Below are 20,361 nucleotides of genomic sequence, written 5' to 3' on the forward strand. Positions count from 1 at the left end.
TGTTCCTCACATATTATTGTAGCCTAGTTTGTGCTGAATACAGTGTAATGACACTTTTTCCATTAATATGTTTATGAACAACTGAAAAAAGCACAAATGTCAGGGCATGTCAAAACTTCTCCAGGCCCCAAAAATCCTCAGACCCCTGAGGGTTAACCGCGCTACTGATGGGGAGAGGAGTGTGACGGTCTGTTTTTATCAGCGTTTTAGGGTCGAGGTTTAGGTACCAATTGGTATGTGCTATGTTCAGGGGAAAAAGGACTACTGTCAAATAAAAATATAGAAAATAAGAACCATTAATCAAAAAACAAGCAACAGCACAAATAAATACAGTAGAGCAAAGATTCACTGTTACACATGCGTTGTATTTCTCGAACTGTTATAAGTTCACTTAAGACATAACTGACTATGCTTGCTAGGATACTTGCCAAGACGGGCATGTTGACATTTTTGTGTGAATTTGTCTGTTCAAGCCCAAGACTTGAAAGAAGTATTTGTGCGCTATCTGAGATCAGTGCAGAGACACATCTTCTCACAGCACGCTCAAGTTCTCTTTTGCGTTTTGCTCTTTTAATGTTTAAATAGTTTAGTTTAAACACAGATAGCTACATGTGCTGTTCAGGCCTCACTTATCAACACCCGGCTGATGACGACGAAGTGACACTCGCGGTGAACCAAGTTTACAAAGAGCGACTGTTTAGTCCATGCTTTGTGATCATCGCTATTGTTGTAATGTATTGGGAAGCCAGAATACGTATCCATCGACTGAAACATACATTATCCAAACTCTGTCTGTTTTACCCGTTGCCATTTTCAACAACCCATATTATAGATACTTCATCAGATTTGAGATGAACCGCGGTGCAAGTGCATGCCAAACCGTGGGTGGAGGACAGTACGATTCGATTTTATTTATAAATGAGAACCATTACACCCCTAGTGCCAGGGAAGTGCACATTCACTGATGCTTGGCTCAGTATTGAGCTGCATAAAAAAGGGTTGATCAAAGTTCCAACGAATAATGCCTAATAAAATAGTCTTTAGAAGCTGTTTACAGAGGTCACTGGGGAAACCAATATATTTCTGCTGTTCCCTAAGTGCCATCTACTGTTAGAGATGGAAATTGCATTTTCATTCAACGAGTCTCCATTTTTGAAGACCAATGTGAAGATTAAATTAATGTTTATATCGTTAATAGAGTCATCCATTTTCTTAAAAAAATGGTTTTAAGGTTAAAATACTGTTGAAGCCATCATTTTTACAGTCATTTTATGGTTAAAGTGAAAATTATTCCATGATTTACTCACCCTCAAGCCATCCTAGGTGTATATGACCATCTTCTTTCAAACGAACACAATCAGATATATTTAAAAATCTCCTTAGTTCTCCAAGGTTTATAGTGGTTGTGAATGGGGGGGGACATTTAAAACAAAAGAAAATGCATCCATCCATAATCAAAGTAATCCATACGATCCCAGTGGGTTAAGAAAGGCCTTTTGAAGCGAAGCAATGGGTTTTTGTAAGTAAGTCATTTCTCTTTAAAATTTCTCGTTTTAGACTTCTAATTCGTGACTGGTGATTTTGTTTTGCTCTATCCTGTTTTTATAGACATATTTCATATAATGCTCTAAACATGACCCAACACCATGTATGCACACATATTTCATCATGTCTTCAAATGAAATAGACATGCGCAAATAAGGAGACTGATTCAGCCTTACGTCTGATTATAATCGCTTCGTAACACTTTAAGATCACGAGAAAGATAAAAAGTCAAATATGTCTTTTTGACTAGTGGTGTCTACACAATTTAGCCAATTCTTTTATAATTCTGAATGCAACTTTTACATCATTGTAAGTGGGAGAACACATGAAATATTTGTAAATTTTAATGTTTGTACTTTCAAAAGTCATTTGTCACACCACAAGACTATTTAAATGAAGCAGTGAAGAAAAACGGGATTAAAAAAAAGTGACATTACATCACCTCAAAAGTAATTTTCTTTTTATTTATATGAATATAAATATAAAATGAAACTCCATTTGAAAGAAGTCTGTTTTCTAACATTAGTCTCTCTCTGTGTCTCCTCAGGTGTGTGTGGTGTTCAGTCAGGCTCTGAAGAGCTGGTGTCGCGCCGTGGTCGAGTCTGTCATGGACGCTCAGGCCTGGTGTTTGTTAGTAGACCATGGAGATCACATCATCGTCAGAGCGGATGAGTATGAAGCATTTTATACAGGGTCTTTGTGGGCACTTAAAATGCTTTAAATTGAGTTTTATCTAGTTTAAGGTCATAAATATGTTATGATCTAACAGGAGTCTTATCATTTTAAGGGGTCTTAAATTTGGGGACAGAAAAACAGGAGTTGTGAGATGGCCTAATATGATTATTAGGACAATTATTTAAAGGATTAGTTCATAAATTAGTTCATATATTCATATACAGAAAAAATGGAACTGGTGCCGTGTTCGTTCTGCAAGTTGAATAGGGAAGGTGTAGGACATACAGCCGTAAGCTTTCTGAAGAATACGGAAGGCGGTTTTGGCGGAAGCACTTACAAGGCAAGCATTTGTGTTTATAAAGCATATACAGTTGTATTTTTAGAAAACGACCGATCGTTTTGCTAGATAAGACCCTTATTCCTCATCTGGTAAACCTTAATTTCTTTTGACTGAAGAAAGAAGGACATGACATCTTGGGGGTGAGTAAATTATCAGGAAATTTTAATATTAAAGTGAACTAATCCTTTAAATAAATGTGAGCACTACAGGTTCAAAGTCGAAATACAGTGCTGTTGCTCGTTCTACAGGCTCATGATTTCAGAGTGGTTCACAATCGGCAAACATAGGGGTGTGACAAGACAGTTAGCTCCTGAGATGAGAAAAACAAAACAAGATTTTTACACAGTATTTTTAAGAATTCCTAGATGAAATGCATGACTGGAAAAATATTCTGCAGGTGCATTTGAAATGTTTTAACTAATCATCTTGTTACGAATGTCATTTCAGTTCTACTTTGAGTATGAATTATCATATGCAGTAGAAGACAACAATACTTAAGCACTGTAAAAGGTTTTGACACAAACCCAATTGACTGGATTCCCTCCTGTATGATTTCATAAGTATCTTACATGTACATCAGGGATGGGCAACTTCGATAGTGACGAGGGCCAACATTTTTTGTCCTTTAATACCAGGGGGCCAGATTACTAATTCACACTTGCACCTTTTACACCATCTTACTCAATTTACTTTAAAGGAATTCAAGGGAAATAAATGTATAATGTAATTTGTTTTTAAAGATTTTATTAACTGTAAAACTTGTGCAATTTTGCTAATACAAATGGTCAACTTTGTTTTCAGCTGACAAGCAATGCACGTCCTGATATTGCTGAGTTAGATGCATCCCTGAGTCAACATATTTTGTTGATCCTGGAACAACATTCTAGTCTGAAAATTTAGTCTTAACCCTATTCCTAACCCTAAACCTAACCCTACCCATAAGTTATCCCAAATATCAGAGGGAAATGATGGATGAATAACACTGATGTAGAAGCAGCAATTCATGATTTTAAGCCTAAACTTGACATAATCTGTAAACTTGTCCCTCAAATCTGATTGGTTGATTTGAATGTTGTTCCAGGATCAACAAAAATGTTGACCCAGGAACATGTTGAACTCCGCAATATCAGGTTATGCACAATATTACCCCAACAAGCAAATGTAAACATTTCAATTGCAACGTCTGTAAATTTGCAACAAACAAATGTACAGAAGTCCTATTTTTGATAACAAGCCTAGAGAACATTTTAAACTCCGCCTCGTAAAGCACTTATTTAAAAATTGTTCCATATGGAATTACCATAATCCACATCCACATATTACCATGAAAAATACTATTTTAAAAAATATATAAGAACATAATTAAGTGCATACATTTCTGTCATTCATTTGGTAAAATGGTTTTGTTGACTATGCATTTTACCTTTGAAATCTAAGACAAGTGCAACTCTGGCATCACGTGTAGCCCATCTTTCAAAATTAAAATTCATAATTAAAAAAAAATAGTAAAGTGACTGCAGGATTCTTTGTGTATATGTTTTAAAGGTTCACAGTATAGCAGTTTTTAATTTCTAAACTATTTAACAACTAGTGCATAGTCCATTTCATGACTAAATGTCAGTTTACGCTCTGAGATAAAGCTGACATCTAGCGGTTGGGTTTTATACAGTCTGTGGTTTAAACAGAACACAAATCCACAAATCTTGGATGTAAATAAATAAATAAATATTGAGTGTTTTTGAGAATCGATACAGTATCGTCAAACAAAATATCGCGATATTCATGTGAATCGATTTTCTTACACCCCTAGTTTCAGCAGATGTCAATGTAATTGGTTCAATAAAACACATGTAAGGAATGACATTAGATACAAGCGAGAGTGAGTGTGCAGCGTCATCGTGCATAGTGAGTGCAATCACAGTGGCAAACGAATGTCTTGCAGTCCGCTGTTTCCTCAAAAGAGACCGTTTGTAAGCAGCAGAAAGCTGCCTTCATGCAACGCACATACAGTATAGTACACGTTCACTCTGCTGCACATTATAGCACCAATTTAATAAAAACACATTATATTGACCCGCGTTCTGTCTTGTATCGTGCACCGTGCACGTTTTCGTTAATGCAAGATGAATGCAAATGCCACCAGGGTTGGATAGAATCAAGTCGAATGTGAAACCAGATCAACACTGCAGGGGGACATCGGGAACAATTGGATTCGGATCACAGCAAACGTGCCCAGTGTGAAAGCAGCAGATGAGCTTCGGTAACGCCCACATCTAGAAAACACAAACCCCCACCTCTGTAATAAACATGGAGATGTTAGTCCCGGTATATGAAATCACAGACATCAAGTGATAACTGTAACTGAAACGTTGTTTAAAAAAGGGCTTATGACCATAATTTAATTTTATTTTATCTTTTTTTTTTTTTTTTTTTTTTTTTCATTTTATAATTTGAATAAAATGAAAACTAAAAGACTTTCAAATCACATGAGCCAATATTTTATTCACAATAGAACATGGATAACAAATGTTTAAACTGAGATTTTATTATTTTATGCACAAAATGAGCTCATTTCAAATTTGATGCCTGCTACAGGTCTCAAAATAGTTGGGACGGGGGCATGTTTACCATTGTGTAGCATCTCCTCTGCTTTTCAAAACAGTTTGAAGACATCTGGGCATCGAGGTGATGAGTTTCTGCAGTTTTGGTGTTGAAATTTGGTCCCATTCTTGCCTGATATAGGTTTCCAGCTGCTGAAGAGTTTGTGGTCGTCTTTGATGTATTTTTCGTTTAACCCCTTAAGCCCTGAGGGTATTTGTTTTTTTTGTTGTTGTTTTTTTCTTCTTCTGAGTGACACACAAGAAAGTAAAGACTCATAACTCCAAAACTGTAGCAAGGAGAGTCAAAAGGTTGGTATCATTTGAAAGGAAACTGTATAAATTTAATTTAAAAAATAAATAAATAAATACATTTTGGACATTCTTATGCTGAGAAACTTAAAAAAAAAAAAAAAAAAAAAAAAAAAAAAACAGTGGGGAAAAAGTGGGGGGGAATGAAAATTGACATATCTTTCTCATTTAAAATTGAATATCTCATGAAGGAAATATGGTGGTATGAAGTTCATTCATTTTTTTTTTTTGTTGATTTTTCCACTATGTGAGCTGTATCTAGATAAAATTTCACAGTAGTTGCATGAAGAAATCAAGAGTCAAAGCATTTTGAACAAAGGTAGGCATTTTTAATTTTTTTTGTTTTGTTTTCTGAGTGACACGCACAAAAATGATTCATAATTTCAAATCTCTAGCAAGGAGGCTCAAAAGGTTGGTATTGTTTGAAAAATCTTTACATTTTTAAATAAAAAAAAATAATAATAATATAAATTTTGACATTTTCATGCTGAGAAACTGCTGAGAAATTCAAAAAAAGTTTGCTCAAGGGAAATTTTAAAATGTTACAAAATTTTACAAACATTTAATATTTGACATGCAATAACTCAGAGGAAATAAGGTAGGATGACAGTTCTTTTTTTTGGTGATGTTCACCTATATGTGAACTGTATCTGGTCATCGTTCATTGTGATCCGATAAAGAAATCAAGAGTTAGAGCATTTGGAACCAAAGTAGCCTTTTTTGTTTATCCATTGGCGCCCCCTGATGGGCATTTTTAAAAACTCTTCTTTCACATGAAGTAACTCGTGCCAAACACATCGGCTTATTTTGATCTTGGGAGAATCTGTTGTAAGTAATGATGTGCCATTTTCTACAATCTGTGCATGTTTCATCTAAGTTATGAGCTGAAATATCAAATGATAGCTACATTTTAGCTTCAGTTAGCATCGGTGCGCCTGTGGGATTTTGTCGATATTGCGTGATCAATATCTCGTGATCAGCTTATTGGATTATGATGTTGGATGATAATAATGGAAAATGATGTCTAATTTTCCACAATCGGAACAGGTTTCACAAAGTTATGAGAAACGTGAGAAATACAGCATGTGTTTATTATTTATGGGTCTTGCGGGGCTTTACATACAAAAACTCGCTCAAGTTTAGTCAAAGCCCAAAACAATTATACTCGTTGTATTCTACTCCAAATGACGTGTAACACATGATTATCTGAGCTGTATGATGCTTTTGACACATTGGAGTACATAATGAAAGAAATATTTACTAAATTATGATTTATTTTGTCAGTACTTGGGAGTTAATCATATTGGCTACATTCATTGTAAAAAATCAGACTAAGCTTTTTTTTTTTTTATTATTATTATTATTATTATTAATTTTTTTTTTTTTTTTTTTTTTTTTTATAAGCTAGGTGGCACCCTCCGGTGGTACACTCTGTTTTAGAGTGATAATTCAGCACTTGTTAAAAGTTGGAACAAAATGATTGGATGCTTTAAAATGGTACCTATTTTGTGTTATTCCTGTCAGTGGATGCACCAAATGTTCTCTATAGGTGAAAGATCTGGACTGCAGACAGGCCAATTCAGCACCCGGACTCTTCTACGACGAAGCCATGCTGTTGTAATAGCTGCAGTATGTGGATTTGGATTGTCCAGCTGAAAAAAAAAAAAGAAAGAAAAAAAAAGGCCTTCCCTGAAATAGACGTCATCTGGAGGGCAGCATGTTGCTCTAAAACCTTTATATACCTTTCAGCATTCATAGTGCCTTCCAAAACATGCAAGCTGCCCATACCGTATGCACTTATGCACTCCCATACCACCAGAGATGCTGTCTTTTGAACTGAACACTGATAACACGCTGGAAGGTCTCCCTCCTCTTTAGCCCGGAGGACACTGCATCCGTGATTTCCAGTTTCCAACAACAATGTCAAAGTTGGACTAGTCTGACCATGAACACTTTTCCACTTTGAAACAGTCCAAATTAAATGAGCCTTGGCCCACAGGACACGACGCCGCTTCTGGACCATTTTCACATATGGCTTCCTTTTTGCATGATAGAGCTTTAGTTGGCATCTGCAGATGGCACGGCAGATTGTGTTCACCGACAGTGGTTTCTGGAAGTATTCCTGGGCCCATTTAGTAATGTCATTGACACAATCATGCCGACGAGTGATGCAGTGTCGTCTGAGGGCTCAAAGACCACGGGCATTCAATAAAGGTCTTCAGTCTTGTCCCTTACGCACAGAGATTTCTCCAGTTTCTCTGAATCTTTTGATGATGTTATGCACTTAAGATGATGAGATTTGCAAAGCCTTTGCAATTTGACGTTGAGGAACATTGTTTTTAAAGTATTCCACAATCTTTTTATGCACTCTTTCACAGCTCTGCACATCTTTACTTCTGAGAGACTCTGCCTCTCCAAGACATCCCTTTTATAACTAATCATGTTACAGACCTGATATCGATTAACTTAATTAGTTGTTAGATGTTCTCCCAGCTGAATCTTTTCAAAATTTCTTGTTTTTTTTTTTTTATTATTGTTTTTTTTTTAGCCATTTGTTGTCCCCGTGCCAACTTTTGAGGCGTGTAGCAGGCATCAAATTTGAAATGAGCTCATTTAGTGGATAGCAGTGTAAAATTTCTCAGTTTAAACATTTGTCATCTATGTTCTAATTTGAATAAAATATTGGCTCATTTGATTTGAAAGTCTTCTAGTTTTCATTTTAAATTTAAAAATTTTAAAAACATCCCAACGGAATTCAGGTTGTGTGTGTGTGTGTGTGTAATATATTTTTTTTTTTATGTAAGTATACAGTGTTAACTAGTATCAGCACAATCTGGTTATTGTCTTTCCTTGAACATGTTATGATTTGAACCAAATTTAGTATCTGTTGACATCCAATTTGTATTTATTAATATATTGGATTGCATATTGAATAAAACACATCTTCAGCTTTTTAAACTTGCTAATACTTGTTTGCTAATACTAAGTCCTTGCTGAATGTCTACCACAGCCTGTTTAATTAGGTTAAAAAAATATGATATTAAGGTAGATAAATATTGATATTAAGAGGGGAGGGGAGGGGGGGGGTAATGCTATTTCATGTATTCTGACTTGTTTACACTGTTAAAGAGTTGGATTCTCATGCTGAACATGGCCAAAGTTTCAAAACACGAGTTGGACGTATGACTGACTATTTCTGTGCCAAAAATGCTCTTCCAAATCCTCATAAATTTCTCAGTCTTTTTTTTTTTCCGAGTATGGGCCTGAGTGACATCAGAATGGTCAGAATTCCTTGTACGGGCACTTCTCCCGTAAGAGCACGCACGCGCACACAACCATAAGGATCGGCGCTTATGGTTTCATAAACAAGGCCTAGTTCTGCACTGGATTTACAGATCGTTTGAAACTGAAAGATATAGCGGTCACAGCGATAATGATCCCGGTCATGAGTCAGAGCCGCAGGTGTTGAGGAACAGGTGTTGTTGGCAATAGGCGCCTAAGTGCATATAATGCAAACATGAACGTAGTGAATGCATAAATTCATCATTCACTATACGCTATATTCATTATAGTAATTCAAAAGTTATCCAGGGATAATGTGATGGTGTATTGCTTGTTTAAATATATCTGTTTAGCTGACCATTGATAGCTTGCACACGATCTCTACACAAAAGCTGCGCATGCTCGTCACTCTTTAGCTCCGCTCACACGGCACGCCTCCAGGCGCTCGGCTGTTTTCGGAAAGACTTAGTACAACCCTTTTAATGGATTTGTTCTGTTTTGACATGGTATTAATTTTATTTCTGCAGGTCTTAAGTCTTACAGTCTAATTTTAAAAACTGCAGATGCCCTGTTATAGTTTCATTTACATCCAGTCTTACAACTCGTGTTGTGAAACCTGGTTGCTTTCATTTAGTGTGAGGATTTGATGCATTTCATAACTCTCCGTAAAGCACTGTTGACAGAGCTTCATTTATGAATTACACTAGTTTAAATCTGTACTCTTCATAATATCCCTGAATGAATTTGCTCAGTGTAAGAACTCCTCTTGAGAAGTTCCTGCAGCTTCCCTTCAGAGTCAGATGCTTTAAACTGGCAGGAATCCGTCCCATGACTCTACAGGTGCCGATCTCCGAAGACATGGCCGAGCTTGTGTAAGTCAGCTGTCCTAAAGAAAGCTTTGGCATTAATGTATTGCACTCGCATGCATTCTGATGCTCTTTTTTTTGTGTGTGTGTCTGATCTCAGTCCATCTTCAACATGGGACAGCTCTGCCACAAAATACTTGCACAATCTATTACAAGGTAAGAGTGTGCTGTGGTTATTCAGCATTTCCTCCTGTTTAATGGGAGTATTGTGTGGTTTTAAGGTGCTCTGTCTGTTTCTAGTGTCGACTCTTGTCGAAGCCGTTCTGTGTGAAACGCATGCAGGCTGTTCTGCCGTTGAACTCTACTTGACTGTCAATGATACAAAGGTAACATACAAAGTCGAAACATCCTCAAAACACAAACTCGGATTAATGAGGTGGACTGCAGCTGCTAAGTGCCAATCCACTGTCATTGAACAGATCTGTGTGAATCATGAGCTTGTGGCCAAGAAGTTTGCCTGTTTCATAAGTGAGAAGTCCAATGTGCCGGAAGGGACCAGAAATGGAGATCGAGCTCCTGTCAGCCTGGCGTGGGACATTTACTCCAGCCCTCATCAGCTCTTAGAGATGAAAGGCTGCTGCCCAGTCAAAGCACCACCGCTGGATATTCTCCTCAGAAAAGAGCGGAAAGATGATCTACACCCACAGACAGGTCGTGGTTTTTTTTTTTTTTTTTTTTTTTACTGTTTTTGATAGTCTCTTCTGCTCACCAAGGTTGCATTTAGTAAAGTTAACAGAACAGCATCAATTTGAAATAAATAATTGGTAACAATATAAATGTCTATACTCTCTATTGATCAACTTAAAGGGTTAGTTCACCCAAAAATGAAAATTCTGTCATTAATTACTCACCCTCATGTCGTTCCACACCTGCAAGACCTTTGTTAATCTTCGGAACACAAATTAAGATATTTTTGGTGATGTAATTAGTCACACTAGAATCACATTAAATTTACAGCCCTGGTTAGTGAATGTCTTGAAAGGTGCTCATATTACTTTGTGTTTCTCATTTAGAAACGGAGCAGCAGAAACCACCGGTGTCAGAGGAAATACCCTCTCCGGTTAAACCTCGAGTCCATAAACTGACCCGAAATGCCGGAACTGATACTGTAAGTGTCCATTTATAACACTGTGAGCAATCAGATTCAGTTTTATAGTTGCACCAGTGGTCTCAAAATGATTGGAGCCCTGTTTAACCTTGACTTCTGTGGTTTGATTCAGATTGGCAGAGGATGGCGGATCAGAGTCGAGGCCACTGACGTTATCACAGATGAAACCTCTGCGCCGGCCAACATGAACAAGTCTCAGTGAGATTGTCATCAGAATTTGGTTCCTTCTGACTTAATAGCTCATAACGCATATATAGAGTTTTAGATAGTTTGGATTGACACCTGATTTACCTCTAAATAGATCTGATTTAATGAAGATGATAATACAAAGTACAGCTGCACAATGTCGATTCAAACACCCATGCGATGTTATTCCTAAATGACAACGATTCTCCTGTATGAACTGAATTTGGTGACAGTACAGTGTGTTACAGTGAAGTTATTTAGTATTTTTCGTAATATAAAATGAGCAAAAGGGTTTTGGGTTTTGTACTTTTCAGACGTGTATCTCCGCCGCCTGCTCATAGAGACCAATGTATTATAAAGCATATTTGAGGAAAATTGGGTTGTTGTAGCTCGTTGTCTAGGTTACTATGACTGGAAGTAGCTGCATTTGTGTTTTAACAACGTTTAGCTCACGAGTTATTAATCCGGGAATCTCGAATCTGTGAATATATTGCCAACTACTGAACTCCTTGACATAAGAACTGACTGCATTTCTATATATTTGAGTCCAACAAGTTCAGTCTCTAAGAGCTGTGCATTATTAACGTATGGAGCTGACTGAAACTCTTACTGCCAGCCAGCGGGACATTAAAGAGGAAGTGTTTGTCTGAGCTCACAGCAAGGGAACGATAATACCTTTGCGTGGGAACGCAAAAGTTTTGCAAGGGAACGCAATAGATTTGGGGGGGAAAAAATTCCTCCAATCCCAATTTTTTTTTTCCACCAGCACGTAAAATTTCCTCCCTTCCCATTTTTTTTTTTCCACCACCACGTCCCTTTAGGGGCTCCATAGATGCCTACAGTAGTGATTGAAATAAGTAAATCACCTTTAGAAAGAAACTTGACCCTTTAAGTGTTTGAATCAGGTACATCATTACACCAGTAGGTGGCGACAAGTTCATTAAAAATGTGTTTATTAAATTATTCATTCAAGAAATTTGCTTAATGCTGATTCATCCAGTGATGAAACAAGTGTTTATGAGTGAGTCATTGAATCATTCATTCAAACCATTTTTTTTAAAATAATTTATTCAAATATAAACTTGGCTGCAGTAATTAAAGGTGCCCTAGAACTTTTTTTAAAAGATGTAATATAAGTCTAAGGTGTCCCCTGAGTGTGTCTGTGAAGTTTCAGCTCAAAATACCCCATATATTTTTTTTAATTAATTTTTTTAACTGCCTATTTTGGGGCATCATTAGAAATGAGCCGATTCAGGGCTGCTGGCCCTTTAATTGCTCGTGCTTTCCGCCCCCGGAGCTCGAGCTTGCCTTAAACAACATAAAAAAAGTTCACACAGCTAATATAACCCTCAAAATGGATCTTTACAAAGTGTTCGTCATGCAGCATGTCTAATTGCGTAAGTATAGTATTTATTTGGATGTTTACATTTGATTCTGAATGAGTTTGATAGTGCTCCGTGGCTAAAGCTAACATTACACACTGTTGGAGAGATTTATAAAGAATGAAGTTGTTTATGAATTATACAGACTGCAAGTGTTTAATAATGAAAATAGTGACGGCTCTTGTCTCCGTGAATACAGTAAGAAACGATGGTAACTTTAACCACATTTAACAGTACATTAGCAACATGCTAACGAAACATTTAGAAAGACAATTTACAAATATCACTAAAAATATCATGTTATCATGGATCATGTCAGTTATTATTGCTCCATCTGCCATTTTTCGCTGTTGTTCTTGCTTACCTAGTCTGTTGATTCGGCTGTGCACAGATCCAGACGTTACTGGCTGCCCTTGTGTAATGCCTGTCATAATGTTGGGAACATGGGCTGGCATATGCAAATATTGGGGCGTACACCCCGTTACGTAACAGTCGGTGTTATGTTGAGATTTGCCTGTTCTTCACAGGTCTTTTAAACAAATGAGATTTATATAAGAAGGAGGAAACAATAGAGTTTGAGACTCACTGTATGTCATTTCCATGTACTGAACTCTTGTTATTCAACTATGCCAAGGTAAATTAAATTTTTGAATCAAGGGCACCTTTAAAATTTTGTCAGAATCTCTAGTAAATGACATGTTATTTTGTTTAGTTTTTGGTTCAGAATTTTCAAATAGAGAATCAATCTCTATTGGAAAAAACAAAACAAAAAACAAAACTTGATTCTCACTTTTCCAGAATCGTGCAGCTCTAATAATACAGTAATTTAATTAACTAGCCAATAAAGTAGTTTAGTTAATAATATCATGTCAAGTAATATCATAAAATGTTTTCTTTTCACAGATACATGAAGTTTAAATTACATTCAAAGCGGGTTCCTGAAGTAAGCACTGATGTGTCAATTTCAATATCTTGCATTTTGAGTGAATAAATGAGTGGTTGTAAAAGGAAATGCTTTTTAATACTTACAGTCTGTTGAAGAAAAGCAGCACAGTCCTGATCAGACTGAAGAAAAAAACGTCGCTTTGACACCAGCGGCGAGTCCAGAATCATGGTAAGACCAAACACACTTTTCTCTTCAGGTTTTTGAACACAAGAGCACGTCTGACTGGCGTCAAGTGAATCAGAAACCAGACGATTATGCTGGGCTTTCTGGAGACAATGTCATTCTGCAGCTCATATAGCTGATTTTAAAAATGTAGTTTTGCACGTGTGTGTGTGTGTGTGTGTGTGTGTGTGTGTCTTCATAGTGCCAGTGGCTCCTCAGAGGAGCAGAAAGTGGCAGCTCTCTCACAAGAGCCAAGTCTTGATGATCAGCTGGCCTCTGCAAGGTAGGCTTTACATTACTGACCTTACTAAACAAAACTTGTCTAGAACATGTCAGTCTTTTTCTCTTAATCTAATTTATCTCTCCTTTTTTCATGAAGAAATGTTTCCCTCATTTGATTATATCCTATTTTGAACAGACTCATGCAGTTTCTGAACCCTGATCCACTCAATCCAGACCAAGAATCTCTTGATGCCAAAGTAAGAGCCTCATTGTTTTTCTGCGTTTTATCATGATCATATGTATTATGTAATCTGGCCTGTGCTTTTTCACAGGTTGCGCGCTGTGATCCAGGTCACTCTGGAGTTTTAGTGCACTCCCCCCTTCGTATTACACCCTGCAGTAACCTGACACGAGCACCCATCACTGAGCAATTCAGAAAGGTCAGTCATCGTGCATTAATGCAATGGATAATCCAATACGAATGTTGAAGACATTTATCATTTTGCATTATTTGATACTTTTTTACTGCAAAGTGCTATGGCCTTAAGTCCAATTTATTTAACTTTGTTTTGTGAGTGTTGAAAAATGGAGAAATTAAGTATTTATGACTTTTAACATTTGTATAAGAGGATATGGGACAGTATTAATGATTTTAATATGAGATACTTTTACCGGTTGTATCTGATTGTTACATTTGTTTTGTTTTTTCTTTTTAGTTCCTGCTGTGGAAGAAGTATAATGGGCCGAATGTAGCGGAGAGTTACTGTTGGCCCGCTGTGGCGCGGGGGTTTGACACGGTACTGGTGTCGCACAGCGGTGACAATCCTCTGTCCTACATTCCTCCTCTGCTGATGCTGTTACAGATGGTTTCTGTCACCTCCAGTCTCGCTGCTCGCACTGGGGTGAGATTCACTGCTCTATTACTGCTCAGAGAAGAAAAACGTTTACTTACGGGTTCATTGGTCCCTATGGAGCAGCTCTGTGTCTGGGCTCAGTGGGCCCTGTGGTGAAGCTCCACCGACAGTCTTGGCCGATCCAATCAAAGGTGGACACTGCAGTAAATACATATGTAAAAGGTGCCCAATGCTGCTTGTGATTTTGTCACTCAAACCACTTTCAGAAGTGGTAATAAGCATCATTGTTGATTAAACAACATTGAAAAATGCCAAAACAAAGGTTTTATATTTTGCTGACTTTGGCTTGAAGACAATAAGATTAGAGTGTAGTACATTTGGAAAAGCCCATATGCATAAGACTTCATATTAGATCTCTTATATGGTGCAGCTTCACCTCTGAGCTCACTGGTCCCTGTGGTGCAGCTCCATGTCTGGGCTCAACAGGCCCTGTGATCCACCATCAATCTTGGGGTTTTCATCTCAAGTGAAAACCGCCCAAAATAAATCTGTAAAGTGGCCAAAGCTGCTTGTGATTTAGTCACTCAAACCTCTTTCAGAGGTGGTCAGAAACATCAAATTTGTAGGATAAACAAAATAGAATGATACCAAAATTAAGGTTTAAATTTGACTTAAGTCAGATGGCTTGAGAAGAAAATAAGTTTGGCATATTGTATTTGAAAAAGCCAATGTATGTATTTTGTTTTTATATAATATATAGATTTCCATCTCGGAGCACACAGATCTAAACTCTCTATTCCTCTGATCCACTTGTCATGATCTGATCCCAGTTTTGCTGCTACATCTTCATTTTCTGTGTTTGTCTGCAGCCTGTAGCCGTGATTCTGTGTCCGGGCTGGGAGAAAGTTCAGACGGTGCTGGAGCTCCTGGAGGACAGTAGAGCAACTCAAAATCTCCATCCCACAAGTGTGCTGCTGGGCATGGACCAGGATGAGCCCAAGAAGTTCAAGATCCAGAGGAACTGTGAGTGTGTGTCTGAGAGATGTTGAGTGTGGGGCATCTGGATGAAAACCAAAAGCTTTGACGCTGTTGTGTCTGCCTTTTTGATGCTATTAAAGGTCAGTTGCTGGTGACAACACCATTTACCATGATGAGACTGCTGGATGCTCAGTGCTTCCTTTTCCTGAGACTGTGTCACCTGGTGCTGGACGAGGCTGATGTCCTTTATTCACAAGCACCTGAGCAGGTGACACGAAAGAGGAGTGCACATTTTTTTGTCATTGATTCAGACCAAATTGGTCCCACTTTATATTAGGTGTCTTTAGTGACTATGTATTTGCTTTTTGTGTTCATGTTGTATTGCAAAATATGGTTACACTTTATTTTGGTGTGCTTGTTACAGTGTAATTATACATTTAGGGACTAAGTAATATTATTTACATACTTACAGATTAGATTAACCCAGGTTTGGTTTTGACTTAGCATGTAATTGTGCATAATTTATTACTAGTTATTACTGCAGGAAGTACTTGTTATGTGTAACAAGTACATTGTAAAAAAAAAAAAGAAAAAAAAAAAGAAAAAGTGGGTAGCCATTTATTTTACAGTCCAGTTCTGCATATACATACTATGTGATTACTATAGGAATATTTTTTTATAGTACAGGTACTAAACCTAACTGTAACCCATGTAGTTACCTTATATTACCCAGTACTCTCTTAGGTAAGTGTGCTGTAAGTACACATACTGTAAAATAAAGTGTAACCCAAATCACTTGTGCTGCTGTTGAGGTGGGTACAGGTAAGGTTAGGACAGGTTTGGTAGTATGGGGAGGTTTAAGGGTGGATTAAATGGTAAAGGAAGGTCAACAGTGTAATTACATGAAGGCATTTTTAAATGCAGTACAATGTAAAAACATATATGTACACAATAATTGCATTGTAACCAATTAATTTAAATGTTTTCTTTTGGGAACGAACACGTCACAATATTCCTCATTTAAATAATTAATAGGCAGAATAAAGGGGCAGAGTCTGGTTGAGTTATATTCTGGTTGAGAATATGAGGAAAATAATGAACATTTCAAGCATGAAAACCTGTTCTAGTAGAGCCCAAAAATGGGACTTTGTTCAAAACAAAACTGAGTGTCCCACTTTATATTAAAGAGGGCCTTCTGTGCCCTTTTACAATGTTTTTGTCTCTTCATCTCTTGTGAAGATGTCTGTGATCCTGAAGCACTTCCAGAAGGTAGTGTCTGGGGAGGAGAGGTCCTCGTGTCCCAGGCAGATCGTCGCAGTGGGCAGCCGCTGGAGCGCCGGAATAGAGGCTCTGGTCCGAGAGCACATGATTTGCCCCTCCGTCATCATCACGGTGATGGAGGAGGCCGCGCTGTACGGCAGGGTACATCAGGTCAGTCCTCACTGGACATGTGCTCGTGTACGGTAATACAATACATCATGATAATGAATATGTGCGATATTATCGTGGGCACTTCAAAATACCGTGAATAATTTATTACAAATTATTCAAATTTTTAGAATGCATTTTAAAGGTGCCATCGAACGTTTTTTTTTACAAGATGTAATATAAGTCTAAGGTGTCCCCTGAATGTGTCTGTGAAGTTTCAGCTCAAAATACCACATAGATTTTTTTTTATTCTTTTTTTTAACTGCCTATTTTGGGGCATCATTATAAATGCGCCGATTCAGGCTGCGGCCCCTTTAAATTCTCGTGCTCTCCGCCCACGGAGCTCGCGCTTAAACAGCATAAAGTTCACACAGCTAATATAACCCTCTAAATGGATCTTTACAAACTGTTTGTCATGCATACTGCATGCATACATCGGATTATGTGAGTATTGTATTTATTTGGATGTTTACATTTGATTCTGAGTGAATTTGAGGCTGTCCTCCGTGGCTAACGGCTAATGCTACACTGTTGGAGAGATTTATAAAGAATGAAGTTGTGTTTATGCATTATACAGACTGCAAGTGTTTAAAAATGAAAATAGCGACGGCTCTTGTCTCCGTGAATACAGTAAGAAACGATGGTAACTTTAACCACATTTAACAGTACATTAGCAACATGCTAACGAAACATTTAGAAAGACAATTTACAAATATCACTAAAAATATCATGTTATCATGAATCATGTCAGTTATTATTGCTCCATCTGCCATTTTTCGCTGTTGTTCTTGCTTGCTTACCTAGTCTGATGATTCAGCTGTGCACATCCAGACATTCTGCCCTTGTGTAATACTAACTGCCCTTGTGTAATGCCTCAATCATGAGCTGGCATATGCAAATGGGGGCGTACATATTAATGATCCAGACTGTTACGTAACAGTCGGTGTTATGTTGAGATTCGCCCGTTTTTCGGAGGTCTTTTAAACAAATGAGATTTATCTAAGAAGGAGGAAACAATGGTGTTTGAGACTCGCTGTATGTCATTTCCATGTACTGAACTCTTGTTATTTAACTTTGCCAAGATAAATACAATTTATTATTCTAGGGCACCTTTAAGAATGCTTTACCCATCTGTTTAAAATGCACAACACTGCTCTGTCAAAGAGGCACGTGCACTGATTTAAACAAACCCAATGTGCATGAGAACAGGGTTTCCGCGGGATCTTAAAAAGTCTTAAAAAGTCTAAAATTCTGAACTTTAAATTTAAGGCCTTAAAAAGTCTTAAAAACGGCCAGATTTTCATCCGAGGTCTTAAATTTCATTTAGTCAGGTCTTAATTTTTTTTTACCCATTTCCAGAAACGCTACCTGCTGAAAGTTATTACAAAGTAGCAAAAAAGTAGCGAGTCGTAGTTCTTTCTGGGGTATATTGATGTTGGTGTTGGTATTCGCGGTGATAAAACTACAAATCCCGTGATAAATGCAATACCTGTCCGCGAAATACGTCTGCGTCTCCTCAGAGTTTGTTAAAGTTCGGCTACGTGTGGAAAATGGGAAAGTGTACTTTCAACGAGACATGGCTAGATCACAGCGATTTCTGCTGTTGGTTACAAGTGGTACCCAGCTCCAGGTACGAGGCTCACTGCAAACTTTGCAAAAAAAAAACAAAAAAAATTCAGTTAGAGAGTCTGGGTCTGAAGCGGTGTAAAGGCGCTGGAGTCTCATGCCAGAGCGGAGAAACACAAGCTAGCCGCAAAATCCCTTCAGCGGACTCGGCCAATTAGCCTCACCACTGCCGTCGTCCTCCTCAATGCCTGGTTCCTCCGGTCTCCAGCGCAATATCATCACAGCTCCGTCGAACAACCTTCGGGGTACTTTTGGAGCGACTGACACATCGAAAGCCGAGGTGATTTGTATACTACACACGGTGACTAAACAAACACCACTCATTTAATAGCAACAGTGAGATTAGCGATCTCTTCCAAGTTATGTTCCCTGATTCAGTAATCGCGAAGCCGTTCTCTTGCGGGCCCAACAAGATCGCTTATGGCGAGATTTGGATTGGGGGAGTTTATAAAGAGGGAATTGATTCGTACTCTTACCGGGCCGTATGTCGTAACGTTCAATGAAAGCCAAAATCAGACCACCAGGACCATTGTTCTGGAACAATGGAATTGTTAAGTCGAGGTACCTGGGCTCACAGTTCATGGGACAGTGCGGGACACACACACACACACACACACACACACACATACATATATCAGATAATCCATGTTAGATAGATACTCTAATTATCCCGAGGTAAGTATCTATCTATCTAAAATGGATTATCTGGTGTGAGTGTGTGTGTGTGTGTGTGTGTGTGCTACATTGGTTGTTACATGGGTTGGAGTAGCCTGTTCAATCTTTATTAGGCTATTAATATGCTGTTTTGTAATGTAAATAAATATGAGATGAAATCTATTCTATTTGAGGGCAAGTTTGTTTTAGCCCATTTTCATTTTGGGCCTAAGGTTTTGGGCATTTGGCACATTGATGTGTGTGGGAGGTTACTAATGTGATTGCTTTATCTGTAAATTAAATTAATGCTTTTTCAATGACTGAATTCATTGAAATAAAATGATTTTTTCAGAATTTCTTTGATTTGAATATTTTTTGGTAATGCGTCGTGTAGGTCTTAAATTTCAATCTTTATGGTCTTAAAATGTCTTAAAAAGGTCTTAAATTTGACTTACTGAAACCTGCATAAACCCTGGAGAAGCACATGGCAAGTGGAGACACGCTGAATGAAAATGCACTTTCACTCTCTGACAGCAGAGGGCGCTGATGGAACAGCAGAAATGCAGCGGTTACCCTGGAAACCCTGTAAACAAAGCACCTGTGCTACAGCTACTACAGTATTTAAATGTTTTAAAAGCCATTCAGATTTTTGTATTTGCTATCGTGTTCATCACAGCACCAAATACTTGAAGACTTAAGGCGATTTTTATATTTTAAACTTAAACATTTACTTTAATCTGGACTACAACATGCCCTTGTTTTAATGTTCTGATTCTCTGAAGCTCCATTATTTAACTTTAGGTAATTCATTATTTCTGTCCTGTCCTCTGTGAGCTCTGACGTCCGCTCTGTTTCACATTCAGAGGGTCCAGCTCTGTCTGGACTGTGATAAGATCTCCGTTCTGCTCGGATCTCTGGACTTCCACCCGCCCAAACCACAGAAAACACTCATCATTACCAACTCTGCCGAGGAGACAGAGCATGTGTATAAGGTAAAGAATCCCACCATTCACAGTGAAGGATGTGTAACAATCACAGGGCTTAAAGTTTTCCGGCACCGTGCTGGACTGCGGCGTTTGGCTGCAGGAAAAAAAAGACAGTCCTGCATTAAAAAATAAATAAATAAATAATGTTGATATCACGTTTGAGTTCATGAGTTCACCTACCAATGGTATGAGAGGAGGAACAGCTTTCGCTC

The 20,361-nt window shown here is 37.9% G+C and overlaps 1 protein-coding gene across 2 annotated transcripts in view; it reads left to right on the top strand.

The window, feature by feature from the left end:
- The window catches only part of tdrd12 (tudor domain containing 12), a 47,502-nt gene that overhangs the window by 9,955 nt on the left and 17,186 nt on the right, over positions 1-20,361 (top strand). For both annotated transcript variants that reach the window (XM_048159007.1, XM_048159008.1), the window contains exons 6-22: positions 2,093-2,217; positions 9,504-9,623; positions 9,718-9,773; positions 9,858-9,943; positions 10,037-10,268; positions 10,631-10,725; positions 10,838-10,923; positions 13,197-13,236; positions 13,325-13,407; positions 13,604-13,684; positions 13,820-13,880; positions 13,956-14,063; positions 14,340-14,525; positions 15,347-15,500; positions 15,596-15,723; positions 16,695-16,886; positions 20,027-20,155. In XM_048159007.1, coding sequence (XP_048014964.1) covers positions 2,093-2,217; positions 9,504-9,623; positions 9,718-9,773; positions 9,858-9,943; positions 10,037-10,268; positions 10,631-10,725; positions 10,838-10,923; positions 13,197-13,236; positions 13,325-13,407; positions 13,604-13,684; positions 13,820-13,880; positions 13,956-14,063; positions 14,340-14,525; positions 15,347-15,500; positions 15,596-15,723; positions 16,695-16,886; positions 20,027-20,155 — 1,962 coding nt within the window. The remainder of the gene's footprint in view (positions 1-2,092; positions 2,218-9,503; positions 9,624-9,717; positions 9,774-9,857; positions 9,944-10,036; positions 10,269-10,630; positions 10,726-10,837; positions 10,924-13,196; positions 13,237-13,324; positions 13,408-13,603; positions 13,685-13,819; positions 13,881-13,955; positions 14,064-14,339; positions 14,526-15,346; positions 15,501-15,595; positions 15,724-16,694; positions 16,887-20,026; positions 20,156-20,361) is intronic.

This window comes from Megalobrama amblycephala, linkage group LG15, assembly GCF_018812025.1.
Source record: "Megalobrama amblycephala isolate DHTTF-2021 linkage group LG15, ASM1881202v1, whole genome shotgun sequence".
NCBI lineage: Eukaryota > Metazoa > Chordata > Actinopteri > Cypriniformes > Xenocyprididae > Megalobrama > Megalobrama amblycephala.